At 48.8% G+C, this 18776-nt stretch overlaps 1 protein-coding gene across 3 annotated transcripts in view; it reads right to left on the reverse strand.

The window, feature by feature from the left end:
* The window catches only part of DNAH9 (dynein axonemal heavy chain 9), a 161040-nt gene that overhangs the window by 54661 nt on the left and 87603 nt on the right, over positions 1 to 18776 (reverse strand). The window contains exons 43-48 of one of the 3 annotated variants that reach the window (XM_077188209.1): positions 16877 to 17065; positions 14334 to 14563; positions 11045 to 11167; positions 9115 to 9319; positions 5353 to 5517; positions 2684 to 2824 (exon numbers count right to left, since the gene is read on the reverse strand). In XM_077188209.1, coding sequence (XP_077044324.1) covers positions 2684 to 2824; positions 5353 to 5517; positions 9115 to 9319; positions 11045 to 11167; positions 14334 to 14563; positions 16877 to 17065 — 1053 coding nt within the window. Of the gene's footprint in view, positions 1 to 2683; positions 2825 to 5352; positions 5518 to 6807; positions 6823 to 9114; positions 9320 to 11044; positions 11168 to 14333; positions 14564 to 16876; positions 17066 to 18776 lie in introns of those variants that run through there. The other 2 variants (XR_013184717.1, XM_077188210.1) reach the window with 2 other exon arrangements.

The following is an 18776-nucleotide window of genomic DNA, read 5'->3' on the forward strand; positions in this document are numbered from 1 at the left end:
GGCAGCCACAGCTGGTCTGAGAATTCCACCCCAGCCCCTGCCCACCCTGCCAGGGAACAATCCCTGATTCCCAATATCCCATCCATCCCTGCCCTCTGGCAGTGGGAGCCATTCCCTGTGCCCTGTCCCTCCATCCCTTGTCCCCAGCCCTGCTCCAGCTCTCTTGGAGAGCATTGGAAGGGGCTCTGAGGTCTCCATGGAGTTTTCTCCCAGCTGGCTCCATAGAGAGACTCCTGGATCACATCCATTGCCTCTTCTGGAGCTGCTCAGTCATGTCCACACCTTTCCTGTGCTGAGCACCCCAGAGCTGGACACTGCTCCAGGAGGGGTCTTAGCAGAGTAGAGCAAAGGAGGAAAGCAGATCTCCCACTGCACAAATATTTCAACTCAGAGAGGAGCAGTCCCTCCAAAAAAATATAAATAAAAATAAAAATATTTTTTTGAAAGCCCTGTGAGTGGTTTACTGTCTGGATCCAGCAAAGGACTGGTTGAGGAGGGCAGGGAGCAGTGAGCTGAAGCAGTCATTGAAGTCCCCTCAAGGGTGGGTGTCTGCATTGAGAACAACCCTCTTGTATAAGAGGTTAAGGATTATTGCAACAACATTTCTGATCTAAATGAGAAAAGACAAACGACTTTCACAGTCGCCCAAATTAAAAGCATGAGCAAATTATCAAAAGCAGCTGAAAAAAGAAAATTAACAAGAGCATAAACCCTGAGTCCTGCTTAGGAATGCAAAGGCTCCATGTGCTGGGCCCAGCTAAAGGAAATAACCAGGCCAATACACACTGATGGCACCAACTGGACAAGGCATGACCGTGCTGGCAGCCTTATTTTTAGGGTTCTACAAAGGAAAAATGATGCCTCAACAAATTAAAGTAACACTGATACTGAATGCATTATTAAATAATTGCAGAATGCATTTTCCTGCTTAACGTTTCTTTAAATTGTGTTAAAACATGCTGCAGAGCAGCACATAAATCTTTGTGTTCTAATTTATAATGGGCTCCCAGCTGTGTGGCAAGTATTCTAAAATCATCCCTGTGCATCTTTACACAATGTTTTATGATCTGTCATCAAAATTTATTAGATAAAAACATTTCCCCCAATAATTTTCCATGTATATATACACGCTGCTAATGTTCACTGGAAAACATAAAACAAACTAACTGCAGGAGACACAGATTAAAGGTGAAACCTCAGGAACCCCTGGATCTATTATGTGTGTGAGAGGGATGAATCTTTCAAAAGGCACAAAAGATATTCTGTACATTTTTTCTGATAAAATTACTTCAACAAACGAGTCGTAGCTATCAAAAGGAAAAGCTGCTTTGTGGATGAGGCTCAACATTTTGTAGTGTCTCCTCAATTCCTTTTTCCAGGTCACTTGTCAAGGTAAGAAATCGTTTGGAAGAAGCTGTGGACCAGGATGCTCATTTAACCCTCCATCCCCCAAAATACCTTTCTTATATGACAAAAAGTTTGAATATTAAAGCTGCAACTTCTTCTAGGCAGGGTTTGGAGCAACCTGGGATGGTGGAAGGTGTGGAACAGGAAGGAATGGAGCAGGATGGGCTTTAAACCTTTTCCAACCCCAACCTTGTGTGATTCTGTGAGACTGTGACTGCAATTCTGATTTTATGGACCCCACAGGCAGAGGGCAGCAGGGCAGGAACCTTCAGGGAGAACTGAATTGTGATTTTATGAACCCCACAGGGCAGGAACCTTCAGGGAGAGCTGAATTGTGATTTTATGGAGCCCAGAGGGCAGGTACCTTCAGGGAGAACTGAATTCTGATTTTATGGACCCCACAGGGCAGGTACCTTCAGGGAGAACTGAATTGTGATTTTTTGGACCCCAGAGTGAGGGCAGGTACCTTCAGGGAGAGCTGAATTCTGATTTTATGGACCCTAGAATGAGGGCAGGTACCTTCAGGGAGAACTGAATTCTGATTTTATGGACCCTAGAATGAGGGCAGGTACCTTCAGGGAGAACTGAATTGTGATTTTATGGACCCCAGAGTGAAGGCAGGTACCTTCAGGGAGAACTGAAATGTGATTTTATGGAGCCCAAGGGCAGGTACCTTCAGGGAGAACTGAAATGTGATTTCATGGACCCCAAGGGCAGGTACCTTGAGGGAGAACTGAATTGTGATTTTATGGACCCCCAAAGACAGGTACCTTCAGGGAGAACTGAATTGTGATTTTATGGAGCCCAAGGGCAGGTACCTTCAGGGAGAACTGAATTGTGATTTTATGGACCCCAGAGTGAGGGCAGGTACCTTCAGGGAGAACTGAATTGTGATTTCATGGACCCCAGAATGAGGGCAGGTACCTTCAGGGAGAACTGAAATGTGATTTTATGGACCCCACAGGGCAGGAACCTTCAGGGAGAACTGAATTGTGATTTTATGGAGCCCACAGGCAGGTACCTTCAGGGAGAACTGAATTGTGATTTTATGGAGCCCAGAGTGAGGGCAGGTACCTTGAGGGAGAACTGAAATGTGATTTCATGGACCCCAAGGACAGGTACCTTCAGGGAGAACTGAATTGTGATTTTATGGAGCCCACAGGCAGGTACCTTCAGGGAGAGCTGAATTCTGATTTTATGGACCCTAGAATGAGGGCAGGTACCTTGAGGGAGAACTGAAATGTGATTTCATGGACCCCAGAGTGAGGGCAGGTACCTTGAGGGAGAACTGGTACATGGGGTGGACGTTGTGCAGCTGGTTCATGCTGAAGTAGAGCATGGCGCTGCGGCAGGCCGCGGGCCTGTACTGCTCCCTGGCCTCGTTAATCCTGCCTTCTGTCACCTTAAACTCCTGCACCTGCAAGGAAACAGCACAAATCCTGTCAGCACAGCCCTGGGCACTGCCACAGCCCTGCCACACTCGGGGCAGCAGCTCTCTGGCCAAGGACAGCAGCACAACTTTCCCAGGCATTGTTCTGGGGAAAAGGCTGTGGAAAAAATCAGAGAAAAGAATGAGAAACAATTCTTATCTTAACTTACTGCACCTGATATTGTGCACATGTGGAATGTGTTATGAAAATTAGTTTACCAAGGAGTGGTTTCTTAATTAACCAACAGTAATGGTGTTTTAACTAAAGGACCAATCAATTCCGCCTCTAGCCAACTAAGGTATAAAAAGGAGCAATGGGTTTCTTAATGAAGATTATTAATCATTCTTCTGTAATATATGGAGTCTGTGCTAATTATTACCCATCTGGGGGCCTGTTGCAATGATAAAGACTGGCCACAAGCCACAAGTGACCACCATGGGGCCAGGCTGGAGCTGCCCTCCCCAGCATCCTCCCCCTCTGGAACCTTCCATTTAACTGCATTTTCTCCCTCAGATGCCCAATCCTCAGTTTTCCTGAGTCTCCTCCAGGCTTCTCCCTAGGCTCCCTGCTCTTTGCTGGCTGGAATTCAATTTCTCATCCGTGAGTTTCTGGTGCTAATTGCCCCCCTCCTGTGCAGGCCATTAACAACCCTGGGCTGAGCAGCCCCAGTGCTGCTCCAGGCAGCTTCCCCAGGGCTGAGAGCTGCTAATTTAGAGCAGCTCTTCACTGCCTTTCCTCAGCAGCACCAAACCCCCTGGGCAGGGCTCTGCAGCTGCTCTGGGGGACTTGTGAAAACCTTCTTGGCAGAACCTTCACCTCACTCCTGTTTGTTCTTTCATTCCACCTCAGCAGCAAGAAGTGCCACCCCTGAGCCTCCTGGGGTTTATTTTAGTCCCTGGCTGAGGACAGACAGGTCTAACACCATGGTCAGGAGCTGCTGGGACAGTGCTGACCCAGCCAGGCCTGCAAACCATGCAATGGATCACAGAATCCCAGAATGCTTGGGGTTGGAAGGGACCTTAAAGCTCTTCTCATTCCACTCAGGGACACCTTCCACCATCCCAGGCTGCCCCCAGCCCTGTCCAGCCTGGCCTTGGACACTGCCAGGGATGGGGAAGCCACAGCTTCTCTGGGCAACTTGTGCCAGGCCTGCCCACCCTCACAGCCAAGAATTTCTTCCAAATCTGCCTATTTTCAGCTTGAAGCCCTTCCCTTTGTACTACCACTGCAAGAAGTCCCTCTCCAGCCCTCCCTAGGCTTCCTGTGGCAGAACAAGCCACCCAGGGAAGCACAGGATGAGCCTTCATCTGCTGTGGGGTCTGTGGGATGAGCCTGTTTGCACATCCCCAGGAGCAGTGCTGGGCTCAGGAACAGTTCTGCCAAACTCAGAGCCAGAGCTGGGCCAGACAGATGCTCTTCATCTGCTGAGCAGGGGGGACTTCCAAAGCAAGGAAAATGTTGGCTGAACAGCTTCTTTGGGTAGGCAGAACAAAAGGAGAGTGAGGCTTGACTTGAACCTCTAACAGGGCTGTTCCACAGCATTCCAGATGGGCACAGACCCATAAAATGCAGGTGCAAACTCTAAAATCCATGCCTTGCTGGCACTGCTGGCAGTGAGCAGCTGTGCAGCACAGCTGGTTTGGAGGGTGAAGCACTTCCAAAACACCTACTTCAAGGGGGAGATGCCAAGCTTTCCACACCAAAAAATCCCTTCAACACCTCTTCTGGGGGTTCAAGAAACCCCTCCCCAGGGAGCTGAATGATGCACCATGAATGGAAAATAATTCTGCTTTTTAATCAGGGAGGATCACTCAGTGTCTTGGTCACTGGCTGGGAGCAGAGGCAGCTCCAGCCTGGGCCAGGCAGAGCATGGGCCAGTGGCTGGGGAGGGCAGTGCAGGCTCTGGAGATGGGGGGACTGCAGAGGGAAGCAGCTGAACGTCCCCACCAGAGCCCTGGGACAGTCCTGGTACGGGAACCAGACTTCCCAAATTCCCTCAGTGGCAAGGAAAAACCTCTGGGCATTTACCTAAGCCCATGCAGCCAGCAAGGGCAGCTGGACGGGTGGCAGTGCTCATGGAACTCACACAAATGCTGATTTATACTCTGAGGAACAAAAGGGTATGAAATACCTGAGTTCTTTCAGATTTACTTGAGATCACAGTCTCCAGTCCCTGGTCAGCACTAAAACCCAGCCTAAGAGGCAGTGTGATGTACCCAGGATTATGCTGGAACAGCTTAAAGCTGCCTTGATACAGTGTGTAAATTTTATTGTCTCCACATCAGGCACCAGTGTTTTCTCTTGGTCTTAAATAGGTCATTTAACACAAAAAAAAGCTCCAAAGAACTAAATGGCCTGGAGCTCTCCAGCATGAAGAGCATTTACCATTTATACCAATTTCTACTCCCTGCTCAGCAGACGGAGCAGAGATGGGCAGAGCAGAGGTTACAATCCACCCAGAAATCCTTAAAGGAGCACAGACATGCTTTTCTGCAGGCTATCAGTGTCTTTGTACCTTCTCCACAATCTCTGCAGCTGTCCTCTTGGTGCTCTCCAGGTTCTCCACCAAGGCTGTGTCTCCCAGGAAATTCCCAGATGCTGATGACAGCCGAGAGAGCAAGTTGTCCTCCAACGTTTTCAAGGTGATCTTGAATTCATTCTGCTGCTTTGTGAGATCTGACTGCAAATAATAAATCCAGGAAGTTTTAGCCATAAAGGATGAGGTAAAGTAAGGATGAGTCAGCTTCACATGGGATTAAGCTTCCCACTGACAATTGCCATGGCCCAGCAGGGCTGATTCCTGCTCTCCTGGGAATGGACAGAGCTCTGGGGTCTGGGATCACCCCTTATCCAACAAGAGAGACCTGGAACAGCACAGAGAGCACCTGGAACAGCACAGAGAGCACCAGGACAACTGATCCCTGTGGCTAGAAATGCAGGAGAACACTGGAAATGAATCAGGAATAAAAGACCTTTATCCCCATCTCAAACACAAATCCTGTGCCTTTGTAGCTCATTTCTTGGGGTCAAGCCAGCCTGGGGAGTCCCAGCTGCTCCTCACTCCTCCTGCTGAAGCTCTGCTGTCACCACTGCAGCCCACAGCAGTCCCACCAGCCATGGGGAACAGGGGGTTAAAACCTGATGGGTACCAGTGTGAAATCTCAGGTACAGAGGAATCTCAGGCTCACCCCTGAGGGCAGAGCCACAGCCTCTCCTGTCCTGCTTGCTCCCATTTCTATCCTGCCCTCGGGGTCCCACTGCCACCAGTGGCTTACTGGGCTAAAACTGGGAAGAGAGAGGCACTTCCAGCCCGGGCCAGGCAGAAAATGAGTGAGCACAAGCAGTAAATTTATCCCCACTCTCAGAAAATATTTAGGATTATTCGTATTTGTTACACTGCTAAAGGTGTCGTCAGAAGGGAGGATTTTCTTTATAAAATTGCCTTGAAATTAAAGCCATACTTGTTAAGAGAGAGAGAAAATATTTTGGCCTGTTACAAAGTGGGAGGATGAACGAGAAGAGAAAAATATCATTGCCAGCCTCACAATATTTACAGAGAGAATCCTTTACCACAAATGCTGAAAATTAAGCGAGATTAATCCTGCTTCCAAAATGAAAACCGTGAAGTCCAGAAAAAAACTGAGGCAATGAGAAACTCAGCTTTCAGTCACAAGAGGAGGAGGAAAAATAAAGAGAATTTTTGGGAGAAAAACCTTGAAAATGAAGGACAAGGGTTCTCAAAATACCAAGGAAAGATAAGGGTGAAGGGGGAAAAAAACCCTCAATGCCTGTCATACAAGGGAAATCTGATTTTGTGAGGAGCTCAGCAATGTCTGCAAGCTGGCATGTGAAATGCTGTTTGTTAAAAACAAAAAAAAAAATTAAAAAATACCAATAATAAAAATAAAAAAATAATGATGATAATGATGACTGTAACACTTGCTCCCAGTGTAAATTCCCAGGTGCTCACCTTCAGCTCCTCCAGGTCAGGATTCTCAGTGTAGACCAACAACAACAATACTAATAACAATATCAATAACAGTACTAATAATTACAATAATTATATTAAATTATAAGTGTAATAATGATGCTGATGATGATTTCTACTTGCACCCACAGACAATTCCCAGGTGCTGACCTTCAGCTCCTCCAGGTCAGGATTCTCAGTGTAGACCCACAACAATACTAATAACAGTATCAATAACAATATCAATAATTATAATAATAATTATAATTATTAGATTATAAGTAAAATAATGATGCTGCTGATGATTTGTGCTTGCACCCAGAGAGAATTCCCAGGTGCTCACCTTCAGCTCCTCCCTGTCAGATCTGTTATTGGTCTACACCCATAACAAGAGAAGGTGACACCAATAACAACAATATTGATAACAATATCAATAACAATATTAATAATTACAACAATTACAATTAAATTATAAGTATAAAAATGCTGATGATGATGATTTGTGCTTGCTCCCAGTGTAAATTCCCAGGTGCTGACCTTCAGCTCCTCCAGGCCAGGCTTCTCAGTGTAGACCAACAACAACAACACTAATAACAATATCAATAACAGTACTAATAATTACAATAATTATATTAAATTATAAGTGTAATAATGATGCTGATGATGATTTCTACTTGCACCCACAGACAATTCCCAGGTGCTGACCTTCAGCTCCTCCAGGTCAGGATTCTCAGTGTAGACCCACAACAATACTAATAACAGTATCAATAACAATATCAATAATTATAATAATAATTATAATTATTAGATTATAAGTAAAATAATGATGCTGCTGATGATTTGTGCTTGCACCCAGAGAGAATTCCCAGGTGCTCACCTTCAGCTCCTCCCTGTCAGATCTGTTATTGGTCTACACCCATAACAAGAGAAGGTGACACCAATAACAACAATATTAATAACAATATCAATAACAATATTAATAATTACAACAATTACAATTAAATTATAAGTATAAAAATGCTGATGATGATGATTTGTGCTTGCTCCCAGTGTAAATTCCCAGGTGCTGACCTTCAGCTCCTCCAGGCCAGGCTTCTCAGTGTAGACCAACAACAACAACACTAATAACAATATCAATAACAGTATTAATAATTACAATAATTATATTAAATTCTAAGAGTAATAATGCTGCTGATGATGATTTCTACTTGCTCCCAGAGACAATTCCCAGGTGCTCACCTTCAGCTCCTCCAGGCCAGGCCTCTCAGTGTAGACCAACAACAATATTAATAACAGTATTAATAACAATATCAATAATTATAATAATAATTAATATAATTATTAGATTATAAGTAAAATAATGATGCTGCTGATGATCTGTGCTCCCACAGACAATCCCAGGTGCTCACCTTCAGCTCCTCCCTGTCAGATCTCTCTGTTATTGGTCTACACCATAACAAGAGAAAGTTACACCAATAACAACAATATTAATAACAATATCAATAACAATATTAATAATTACAATAATTACAATTAAATTATAAATATAAAAATGCTGCTGATGATGATTTGTGCTTGCTCCCAGAGACAATTCCCAGGTGCTCACCTTCAGCTCCTCCAGGTCAGGTCTCTCAGTGTAGACCAACAACAACAACACTAATAACAATATCAATAACAGTATTAATAATTACAATAATTATATTAAATTATAAGTGTAATAATGATGTTGCTGATGATTTGTGCTTGCTCCCAGAGACAATTGCCAGGTGCTGACCTTCAGCTCCTCCAGGCCAGGCTTCTCAGTGTAGACCAACAACAATATTAATAACAGTATTAATAACAATATCAATAATTATAATAATAATTAATATAATTATTAGATTATAAGTAAAATAATGATGCTGATGATGATCTGTGCTCCCACAGACAATCCCAAGTGCTCATCTTCAGCTCCTCCCTGTCAGATCTCTCTGTTATTGGTCTACACCCATAACAAGAGAAAGTTACACCAATAACAACAATATTAATAACAATATCAATAACAATATTAATAATTACAATAATTACAATTAAATTATAAATATAAAAATGCTGCTGATGATGATTTGTGCTTGCTCCCAGAGACAATTCCCAGGTGCTCACCTTCAGCTCCTCCAGGTCAGGTCTCTCAGTGTAGACCAACAACAACAACACTAATAACAATATCAATAACAGTACTAATAATTACAATAATTATATTAAATTCTAAGTATAAAAATGCTGCTGATGATGATTTCTACTTGCTCCCAGAGACAATTCCCAGGTGCTGACCTTCAGCTCCTCCAGGTCAGGCCTCTCCAGGCGCACCACGGCCGCCAGCAGCTGCTCCTCGAGGCCGTCGCGGGTGACAGAGAAGTTGATGAGGGTGCACTGGGCCTGCAGCTCGGGCTGGAAGTGGGGGTTTGCCAGCTTGGTGTGCAGGATCAGGCGGAAGGCAGGGTGCAAGGCACACTCCTTGTCCCCAATCTTGATGTACCTGGGGTTTCAGCAGAAGGAGCATCAGCCAGGAGCTGTCACCACAGCACACGGGGTGGTCCCAGTCAGTGGCAGCACCAGATGCTTGGCACTCCTCACAGAAATCGTGATTTAATTCATACTGGGCACACTTAAATCTGATTTAAGGTGAAAACCCTAGAGAGTCTCTCCTGATTTTGGATCCTGTTTAAGAAAGCTCAGATTTTCCAGCAGAGGCACAACCAGTCCACCCATGAACTCTCCTGGCTTGGGCAGAGGCTGAATTCTGCCTAAAATTGGAGTTGCAGGGAGGAAAAGCCTCTCAGCCTCGAGCTTTTCACTGGTCACAGCTACAATTACCCAGAGTGTTGGCTCTGAGCAGGCCAGCTCTGCAGCTGCACTGAGCCTGACATGTGAAGCCACATGTGGAGGGTGGTGGCTGTCACCTCTCAGGAGGTGCCATCAGCCAGGAAAACCCAGCATCCTCCTGCTCTGCACTGCTGACATGCAGTCCATAGCTCACAGGGACCCCAGGAAATTCCAGCATTCTCTGAACCCATGTTTAACCCAGCCCAGAAATCCAACTATGCCCTGGGCTGTATCCAAAGGGGTGTGGGCAACAGGGCCAGGAGGGGATCCTGTCTGTGAGAGACCCCACTGGAGCAGTGCCCAGCTCTGGTGTCCCCAACACCAGGAGGACAAGGAGCTGCTGGAACAATTCCAGAGGAGACCTGGAAGTTGATAAAGGCACTGGAGCACCTCCCCTGTGGAGCCAGGCTGGGAGAGCTGGGATTGTCCAGCCTGGAGAGGAGAGGTTGTGTGGAGAGCTCAGAGCCCCTTCCAGGCAGCATCTGCCTGGAGTCTGGGCTTAGGGTGTGGAAACACAAAACCCTGGGATTTTCTTTGTGGTTTATGACTTATTTTCCCTTTGTTAACAAACACATGATTCAGAGATCATGTGTTTGTTAACAAAGGAGATTTGAGAGCAGAGATGCACAAAAGGGGATGCCTGAGTGTTCCACTGGAGGGGGGCTCAGATTTGCCACCCTCCGTGCTGCATCCCCCTCCCAACAGCCTCCAAACATTTCAATCCTGCCCCTCCATCCTCCATCCTCCATCCAAACCCATGTTCAGCCACCCTTCCCAGGGTGTTTTCCCCAGCAAACTCTGCAGACAGCTTGCCTTGCCCACCAGTTCACAACAGCCTGGGATGTTTTAGGCAAGCAGGGAAATAACCCTCAAAGAACTTAAGGGAAAAGAGCCCCCTGGCTGCCTCCCTCGCTGATCTCCTCTCAGCTGGAGGTGACCAGCAGCTGCCATGAGAACTTGACCTCATTAAGAAACACTTGATGCTGAAATCTGTAGCTGCATTTCTAAACGCTGTGCAGTGTTTGCTAAAATTCAAGGCTGCTTTAACTTCACAACACAGCAGCAGCTATTTTGGTAATAATTTGGTGTCAGAACAGCCAATTACAGACCCCAAGGTCAGTGTACAATGGGAGAATTACAGGTCTCTCTTGTACATGAGGTTTGAATGATGCTGGGAAATGAAATGAGAAATCCGGATTGATTTCCAAGCCATCCTATGGCTGAATTACCTGTGAATGCCTGATTAAAAACACCCTCACTGCTGAAGGCAGGATGTTAATGCTGCTGGATGTGAACACCCACGGTCTGAGGGCAGGAACAGAGAGCACAGCAGCCCCCAGCCCCCATCCACACGTGTCCCCAAGCCCCCCAAGCTCACCTGCCTTTCTTGATTGTTTCTCGCCCCAGTAACGGCCCCAGCACAGGATCCACGGATTCCTCCAGGTTCTCAATCAAAACCAGGTCTCCAGCAGCCAGGGCTTGTTCCAGTGTGTCCAGATACCTGTGGGAAAGAGCACTGGTGCTTCCTGCAGCAGAGCAGGATGTGGCACTGTCAGTGAGGAGGGGACAGAGGGGACCCTCACTGTGGTGGAAGCTACAGGTGGGTGCCAGCATTTGGAGAGAGGGGCAGAGGGCTGAGGTGGTGCCAGTCCCTGGTGCAGAAAGTGGCACTGACAGAGAGAGTCCTGGCAGTCCAACAGAGAGAATGAGGCCCCAGACATCCCAAGGACAAGAGTGAACACAAAGTCTGTCCCAGGGGCAGCCATGAGCAAAGCTGGCACAGCCTGGAGTTATTTTCAGAACACATTTTGTTTTCTCCAGAGCCAAATGATACAGTTCATTTAAAGCAAAGATGAAGACCAGCTTTCAGCTCTGTTTTGCCCAGAGCTGAGGGTCACGCTTATGACAAATTCATTCCTAACAAGGAAATGAAACTGTGCCCAGGACACGTGGCGACCGCTCCATACACAAGCTCTCATTCTCCAATTGGTAGGGAACCCTCTTGGATCCTCTTGGATAAGGCTGCTCCAGGGAAGAAGCTGTGGAGGAAGGGATGTTGTGGCAGTTTTGTGTTCTCCTTGGGATGCCCTCTGCAGCTGCTGTGTGCCTGGAGCTCTGGGCTTTGTGGTTTCAAAACCCTAACCCTAGGCAGTAAATGCAGCCTGGAGCTAAGGCTGGTTCCAAGGAGAAAGCTGTGGAGGAAGCCATGTTGTGGCATTTTTGTGTTCCCCTTGGCATGCCCTTTGCAGCTGCAGTGTGCCTACAGCTCTGGACTTTGTGGTTTTCAGAACCCTGACCCTGGTTATATCCCTAACCCTGGGTGAGGGTGTAAAAGGTGCAGGGGGTGAGGTTTGTGCCCAGCAGAATGGTGGAGAAGCAGCCAATTTGTGGCAATTTTCTGTTCTTTTTGGCATGTCTTTTGCAGCTGCAGCGTGCCTAAAGCTCTGGGCTTTGTGGTTTTCAGAACCCTAACCCTAAAAATGAAAGCTAAAGCAGGACATTACAGCTACAACGGGCCTTTGGAGGATGTCACAGGTCTACACAGGCCTTTTGTCCAGAGCAGCTGTGGCTGCCCCTGGATCCCTGGCAGTGCCCAGGCCAGCCTGGACAGGGCTGGGAGCACCCTGGGATTGTGGGAGGTGTCCCAGCCCAGGGCAGGAGGGGAACTGGATGGTCTCTAAGGTCCCTTCACACCCAAGCCAGTCTGGAATTGTCTGATACTCAGCTTCAGCTCACTCCATCACCAGCTTCAGAGGAGTTTCTATGGTAACAGAGCCAAGCACTAAACAGACCCTTGATTTAATAAGAAATCTGTCATTTTGGTAATGAGCAAGCAGATAATGTGAGCAGATACAGTGGCAGGTTTCCCTGAGTGTTACTGGCTCAGTGCAGCTGAATGCCCAGCGCTCACCAAACACCCTGTGCAGGCACATCTCAGGCTCACTACGTGGCACTCCTCCTGCCAATCAGCCTATTAAACCTATATTACCATACACATTTACCCCAACCACCCAGCTGCCCATAAACCCAGCCTTAGCCTTCCCCTTATAACTTGCCACCCTCCTCACAGGCCTGCAAAACCAACCTTCTGCCTCCCCAGGCCAGCTCTAAGGCTGCCAGAAGGCTCCCCAGTGTGGAGACAGATAGGCATGCAGTGGTACCCCTTGAATGGGCAATGATCAGGTCTTCTCAAACCCTCCTGGACTGAGAAATCCTCCTTGGTCATGGTGAGTTCCCAGCATGCTTTGGAACCCCATGTAGATTTGTTGGGACCGATTGTTTTTTCCCCTTTTTACCACCCACACTTTTCCCCATTAAACCCCCAATTTCTGCCCTGATCAGAAGGGAGCTGCCATCACTGGTGTCCTTTGCAGGGTGCTGGAATAAAGGCTAACCCTGTGGAACAACCACAGGGTGCTCCTGTCTCTTTGTCCTTGTGTTGGCCAGGGCACACCTCGCAAGGCAGAGCTGAAGTCACTAAGAGCTGAAATCACTGCTCAGAGCTGTGCTGTCTGCCCCTGAGGTTACCTGGTGGCTCTCCAGAGGTTACCACCAGGTAACCTCTGCCCCTGAGGTTACCTGGTGGCTGAAGGACTGCCTGTGACCCCTAGAAAGTTGTCTCCTGCAGGACCTCTCTCTTTGTCTCTCTGTCCCTGTGTTGGCCAGGGCTCACCTTGCAAGGCAGAGCAGAAATCAGTAAGAGCTGAAATCACTGCTCAGAGTTGAGCTGTCTGCCCCTTGAGGGTTACCTGGTGGCTGAAGGACTGCCTGAGACCCCTACAAAGTTGTCTCCTGCAGGACCTCTCTCTGGGAAGGCTGCTGCACCCAGGTTGAGCCATCAGACCCCTGACTGGCCACCCAACACCCCAACACCAGCCCTCATCCTGACAAAAACAACAAGCCTGCTCCTTCACCCTCTAGCCCTGGGTGTGAGCTTCACAGCCAACCTCACTGCAGGCTGTGGGAACCCAGGAAATTCCTCTGGCTGCCCTGGAGGACTTGAGACCCTGTCAGGGGGCTCAGAGACCCTGGCACAGAGCCCAAGACCCCTGTGCCTTTGATTTAGCCCTTGGAAAAAACAATTACCAACCTTTATATGAAGGATTACAAGCCACGACAGTTCAAGTAGAATAACAATGAATTTATCACGGGGTGAAAAAGTAGATTTTGGGGTTTTTAGAATGGGGGTTCAGGGGGCAAGATGGAGGGATCTGGGCATGTCCAGCCTTTCTCCCTCTTCTTCTTGGCCTCCATCTTCTGCTGTGATGTTGGCACTTTTGGATTGGTTTAGAGTAGAAGCTCACTGTCTAACATAGGTGATAGCAATTGGAAAGTAATTGTAAATATTGTACAGGTAGTTTTTAGAATAAAGACATAACACTGCCCAGGGGCAGGGAAAGTGCCTGGAACTGTCTTGCTGAGCGAACCTTGGCAGGATAGGAGAAAGAATTTTATAGATAAGAGACAATAAACAACCTTGAGACTGAGAAATGAAGAGCCCTGACTCCTTCTTCAAGCACCAGGCTGGGAAAAGAGACTTTCCAGCTTTTCTCGGGGTCATTCTGACCAGCTGGAGATCCCGACAGCAGCCCACCTCCTCATGCAGCTCATCTCCACAGCCACAACCACCTCCAGCAACCCCTTCTCCCAGAGAAGGGTGGCCTTACCCTTTCTGCCCGGCTCGGATCACGCGGAGTGCGTCTCCGTGGGTGTTTTTGATCCACTTGCTGCCCTGCAGCTGGGGGTCCACCAGGAGGGGCCAGCGCTGGCAGCTGCTGAGGATGGCGGCGTTCTGGCTGGAGGTGCGGTCGGCGGGCAGGCCCTGGTTCCGCCAGGCTGCCACGGCCGCCTCGTCCGCCAGCACCGACAGCGGCTCCAGCCGCGGCGTCACCGGCACCTGCCAGGCAAACAGAAAGGCTTCCTGCAGATCCCAGGGAAAGCTGGCTGAGGTTAAAAGCTGGCTGAGGTAAAAAGCTGGCTGAGGTAAAAAAAACCAGGGCGGCAGGCCCTGGTTCCACCAGGCCGTCATATCCGCCAGCACCGACAGCGGCTTCAGCCGCGGCGTCACCGGCACCTGCCAGGCAAACAGAAAGGCTTCCTGCAGATCCCAGGGAAAGCTGGCTGAGGTAAAAAGCTGGCTGAGGTAAAAAACAGGGCCAGCAGGCCCTGGTTCCGCCAGGCCGTCAAGGCCGCCTTGTCCGCCAGCACCAACAGCGGCTCCAGCTGCGGCATCACCGGGACTGCCACCTGCCAGGCAAACAGAAAGGCTTCCTGCAGATCCCAGGGAAAGCTGGCTGAGGTAAAAAGCTGGCTGAGGTTAAAAGCTGGCTGAGGTAAAAAAACAGGGCAGCAGGCCCTGGTTCCTCCAGGCCGCCACGGCTGCCTCATCCACCAGCACCAACAGCGGCTCCAGCTGCGGCGTCACCAGCACCACCACCTGCCAGGCAAACAGAAAAGGCTTCCTGCAGATCCCAGGGAAAGCTGGCTGAGGTTAAAAGCTGGCTGAGGTAAAAAACCAGAGCGGCAGGCCCTGGTTCCACCAGGCCGCCTCGTCCGCCAGCACCAACAGCGGCTCCAGCTGCGGCGTCACCGGCACCGCCACCTGCCAGGGAAACAGAAAAGGCTTCCTGCAGATCCCAGGGAAACCTGGCTGAGGTGAACAGTGGTAGGTTGTGTTTATCTCTGTCAGCAGTGGAGGTTTGGAGGGGATTTTGCTGCTCTGCCCTGCTCAGGTGAGACCCCACCTGCAGCGCTGCCCCAGCTCTGGTGCCCTATGTCAGAAGGGTGTGGAGCTGCTGGAGAGAGCCCAGAGGAGACCATGGAGATGCTCCATGGCTGGAGCCCCTCTGGGAGAGATGGGGGTGCTCACTTGGAGAAGGGAATGCTCCAGGGAAACATCAGAGCCCCTTCCAATGCCTAAAGAGGCTCCAGGAGAGCTGGAGAGGGACTGGGGACAAGGGATGGAAGGACAGGACATAGGGAATGGCTTCCACTGCCAGAGGGTGAGTTAGGTGGGATATTGGGAAGGAATTCTTGGCTGTGAGGGTGGGCAGGCCCTGGCACAGGGTACCCAGAGAAGCTGTGGCTGCCCCTGGATCCCTGGAAAGGGATGTTCAGTGACCATAAAGGGTGCTCAGAGTGCTCAAGGCCAGGTTGGATGGGGGCTAGAGGAAGGTGTTCCTGCCCTTGGCAAGGGGGTTGGAAAGATGATTTTAAGGTGCCTTCCGCACAAAGTATTCTCAGATTCCATGATTCATCATTGGTTTCCCATTCTAAAGGATGTTTGCAGTCTGGTTTTGTTTCCCAATCCTGTCGTACAATTCAAGGGGTTTTCCCCCCACAGCCCAGCCCCACTGGCTGGGGTCACTCCCTGCCCTGTTCAGCTCCCTGAGCCAGCGTGGAAGGACAGAATTAATGCCCTCCTCAGGCTGCTGTTGTGTTACAAACCAGCATCAGCAGCTCCAGAAACACTTCTCTGACAGGGGAGGCCATTTCTGGGTGTGCCAACCAGAGCTACCTGTGCCAGGTGTCTGAGCAGAATGGTCCTTTCATTTCCATTGGAATTACAGACACTTCTTGACATTTCTAAGCACAGTCAGGTCATTTCTGAAACCATGTCTTAACTAAGTTTATGGACCAGTGTTAAGAAATACAGAATGAAGTTTCCCTCTCTCAGCCTAAGGTACTGTCTGCTTTGGTCAGCCCTTTGATTTGAGCATCTCTGGGACCTTATTTAAAAGCTTCTTGGCACCATTTGTATGAGGAACCTGTTAAAATTAGTGAAATATTAAACAAGTTTCAGGCACAATGATCTCCATCTGGTCCTAACAGCAAGACATGGGTAAAACCAGCTGAGAGGCATGGCCAGCACGACCAGAGCTCGTGTCCAGAACGAAAAAACACCTGGAGTTTTTCCAAGCCTCCTGGAGAGCTGGCAGCGAGCTCTGCCTGCTCCAATCCCTTCTCCATGTTCCTACCTCCTTCATGGCCATGGACAAAACTGCAGAGCTGGGCTCTGTGTTTGGGATTTTCCTGTGTACATGGAGGAACTTCATCGAGCAAGGACACCCCATTATCCCCAGGGAGGAGTGCATGGCCACACCCTGAGGACACAGTGATGTCCCTCACCTGAGAGATCCCCTGTGGGCACCAGGATTTGTGGCCCCATTAATCCCAGAAACAATGGCTTCTCAGAGCAATCAGGACTTACTTTTAGCTGGTGCAAATAGGGCCTCCAGATGCCATCCAGGAGCTCCTGGCGGTATTTCCTGGTGAAGTAGCCCAGGTAGGAGACAAAGGCTGTGACCAGCAGGACATCTCCACACAAGGTGCTCTGCTGCTGTTTGAAGTCCTTCACAGCCTCAGCCCACCTCACATTTTCAGAGGCGAGCCCCCCGACCTGCAAATTCCCAAGTCAAATTGATCATTCGTACAATCGTGGAATGTGAACCTGACCAAGTCCTGTTTCCAGCAGAATTCCAGCTGCCTCCTGAGGGTCAGGGCCACCTCCACATTCCCAACACAAACTCGCTGCTGTTTCTATGGCATTGGTTGTCCTGCAGACACTCCAGGTCAAACAGCTCTCTTTCCATCTTCCTGTACCTCCATTTCCCCCTGATAAACAGCCAGGATCTCCTAAGCCAAGATGTTTTTGGGCTCCCCTCTGAAACCCCCACCCCAGGCCCAGCTCTGCAGGGCACACCCAGCTCCTGCAGCAGCCCTTGTCCTGGGAATGCTGCACACACAAGAACAGCTCTGGACACAGCTTCCAGCTTCCCACAGCTGCAGGCTTCAGGACCTTCTGACCCAGAGCTCAAATCGCTGTGCTTAACAGCCACTGATGGGTTTTGACTTCATGACTGAGCTTAAGCTGCTGTGGATATCAACCCAACTTTTGGCACCTAGAGCATCCTATGGGCAGGAGATCCACAGTTCAGCTGACCTTGCTGCACAAAAGTACATCCTTTGATGTGCTGCCTGAACTTTTCAGTTGCTGAAGCATTTGTCCAGTGCAAAACCAGGGAACAATCCTGCTGGCACCAGCTTCTCTGCACCACTCAGGATTCCGATTCCAAGCCCTCAGCACCCCTGTGCTGTCTTCCTTTCAGGTTGAAGAGCTTTAGCCTCTTCAATAATTCCTCAGACAGAAGCAGCCTTTTGATTTTCCTTGCAATCGTTATCTGCACCGAGTGATGCAATCTTTATTATCCGGTTCCTTTTATTGTTGCTGGCTCTGCACCATTTCCCGTTCTCCTCCAGCCTTTGAGGTGCAGCAGAGGGGGCAGTGGTGATGCTGCCCATTCAAGATTTATTTAGCAGGTATTCACAGAGCAAGATGGGGATTTTTCTGTTTTGTTCTCCCTTCTTTTCCTAATAAACCCTAATATCCGGTTTCAGAGGGGCTTTGGGTTTGGTGAGAGCTTTTTGCTTCTGGGAGCACAGAGCTCACAGCACTCTTAACTCCATCCTTTCATTGCTGAGTGATAACGATCAGCTCAGCATTTCTTACAGGCCATGTGAAGTAAAACCTCATTTCTCCAGTGTACTTTACATTACATTTATCTACGTGGTGTTTCATCCCTCCATCGCCCGGGATCGTTTTTACAATTCTTTACAGACAGTTGACATCATCACTGCGGAGCCGTGCGAGCTCCCACACACCAGCTCATTTATGATTCATACAATCACAGAATCACAGACTGCCTTGGGTGGAGAGAGGCCTTAAAGGTCACCCAGTGCCACCTCCTGCCATGGCAGGGACACCTTCCACTGTCCCAGGCTGCTCCAACCTGGCCTTGGGCACTGCAGGGATCCAGAGGCAGTCCCACAGCCCCTCTAAGACCAAGAAGTCTTTATTGATCTGATTTTCCTGGTACTTGGAGGTGCTTCCATACTCCTAATTAATTTTTTCAGGTTACTTTTTATCTCCTTAGGTCCTGGAAGTCTTTTCTTCTTCTCTTTTGCTTGGATCACACACTACTGCCACTTTTAATACATTCAAGACACCCCAGGTGTCTCCCACCTCAGATCCTGGAAGTCATTGGAATTCTTTTTATTTAGCAAGAGGCAAATAAAAAGCTACTCCTTGGATTACCTTTGCCTCTTTGATA

The sequence above is a fragment of the Agelaius phoeniceus genome, chromosome 19 (genome assembly GCF_051311805.1).
Source record: "Agelaius phoeniceus isolate bAgePho1 chromosome 19, bAgePho1.hap1, whole genome shotgun sequence".
NCBI classification, from domain to species: Eukaryota; Metazoa; Chordata; class Aves; order Passeriformes; family Icteridae; genus Agelaius; species Agelaius phoeniceus.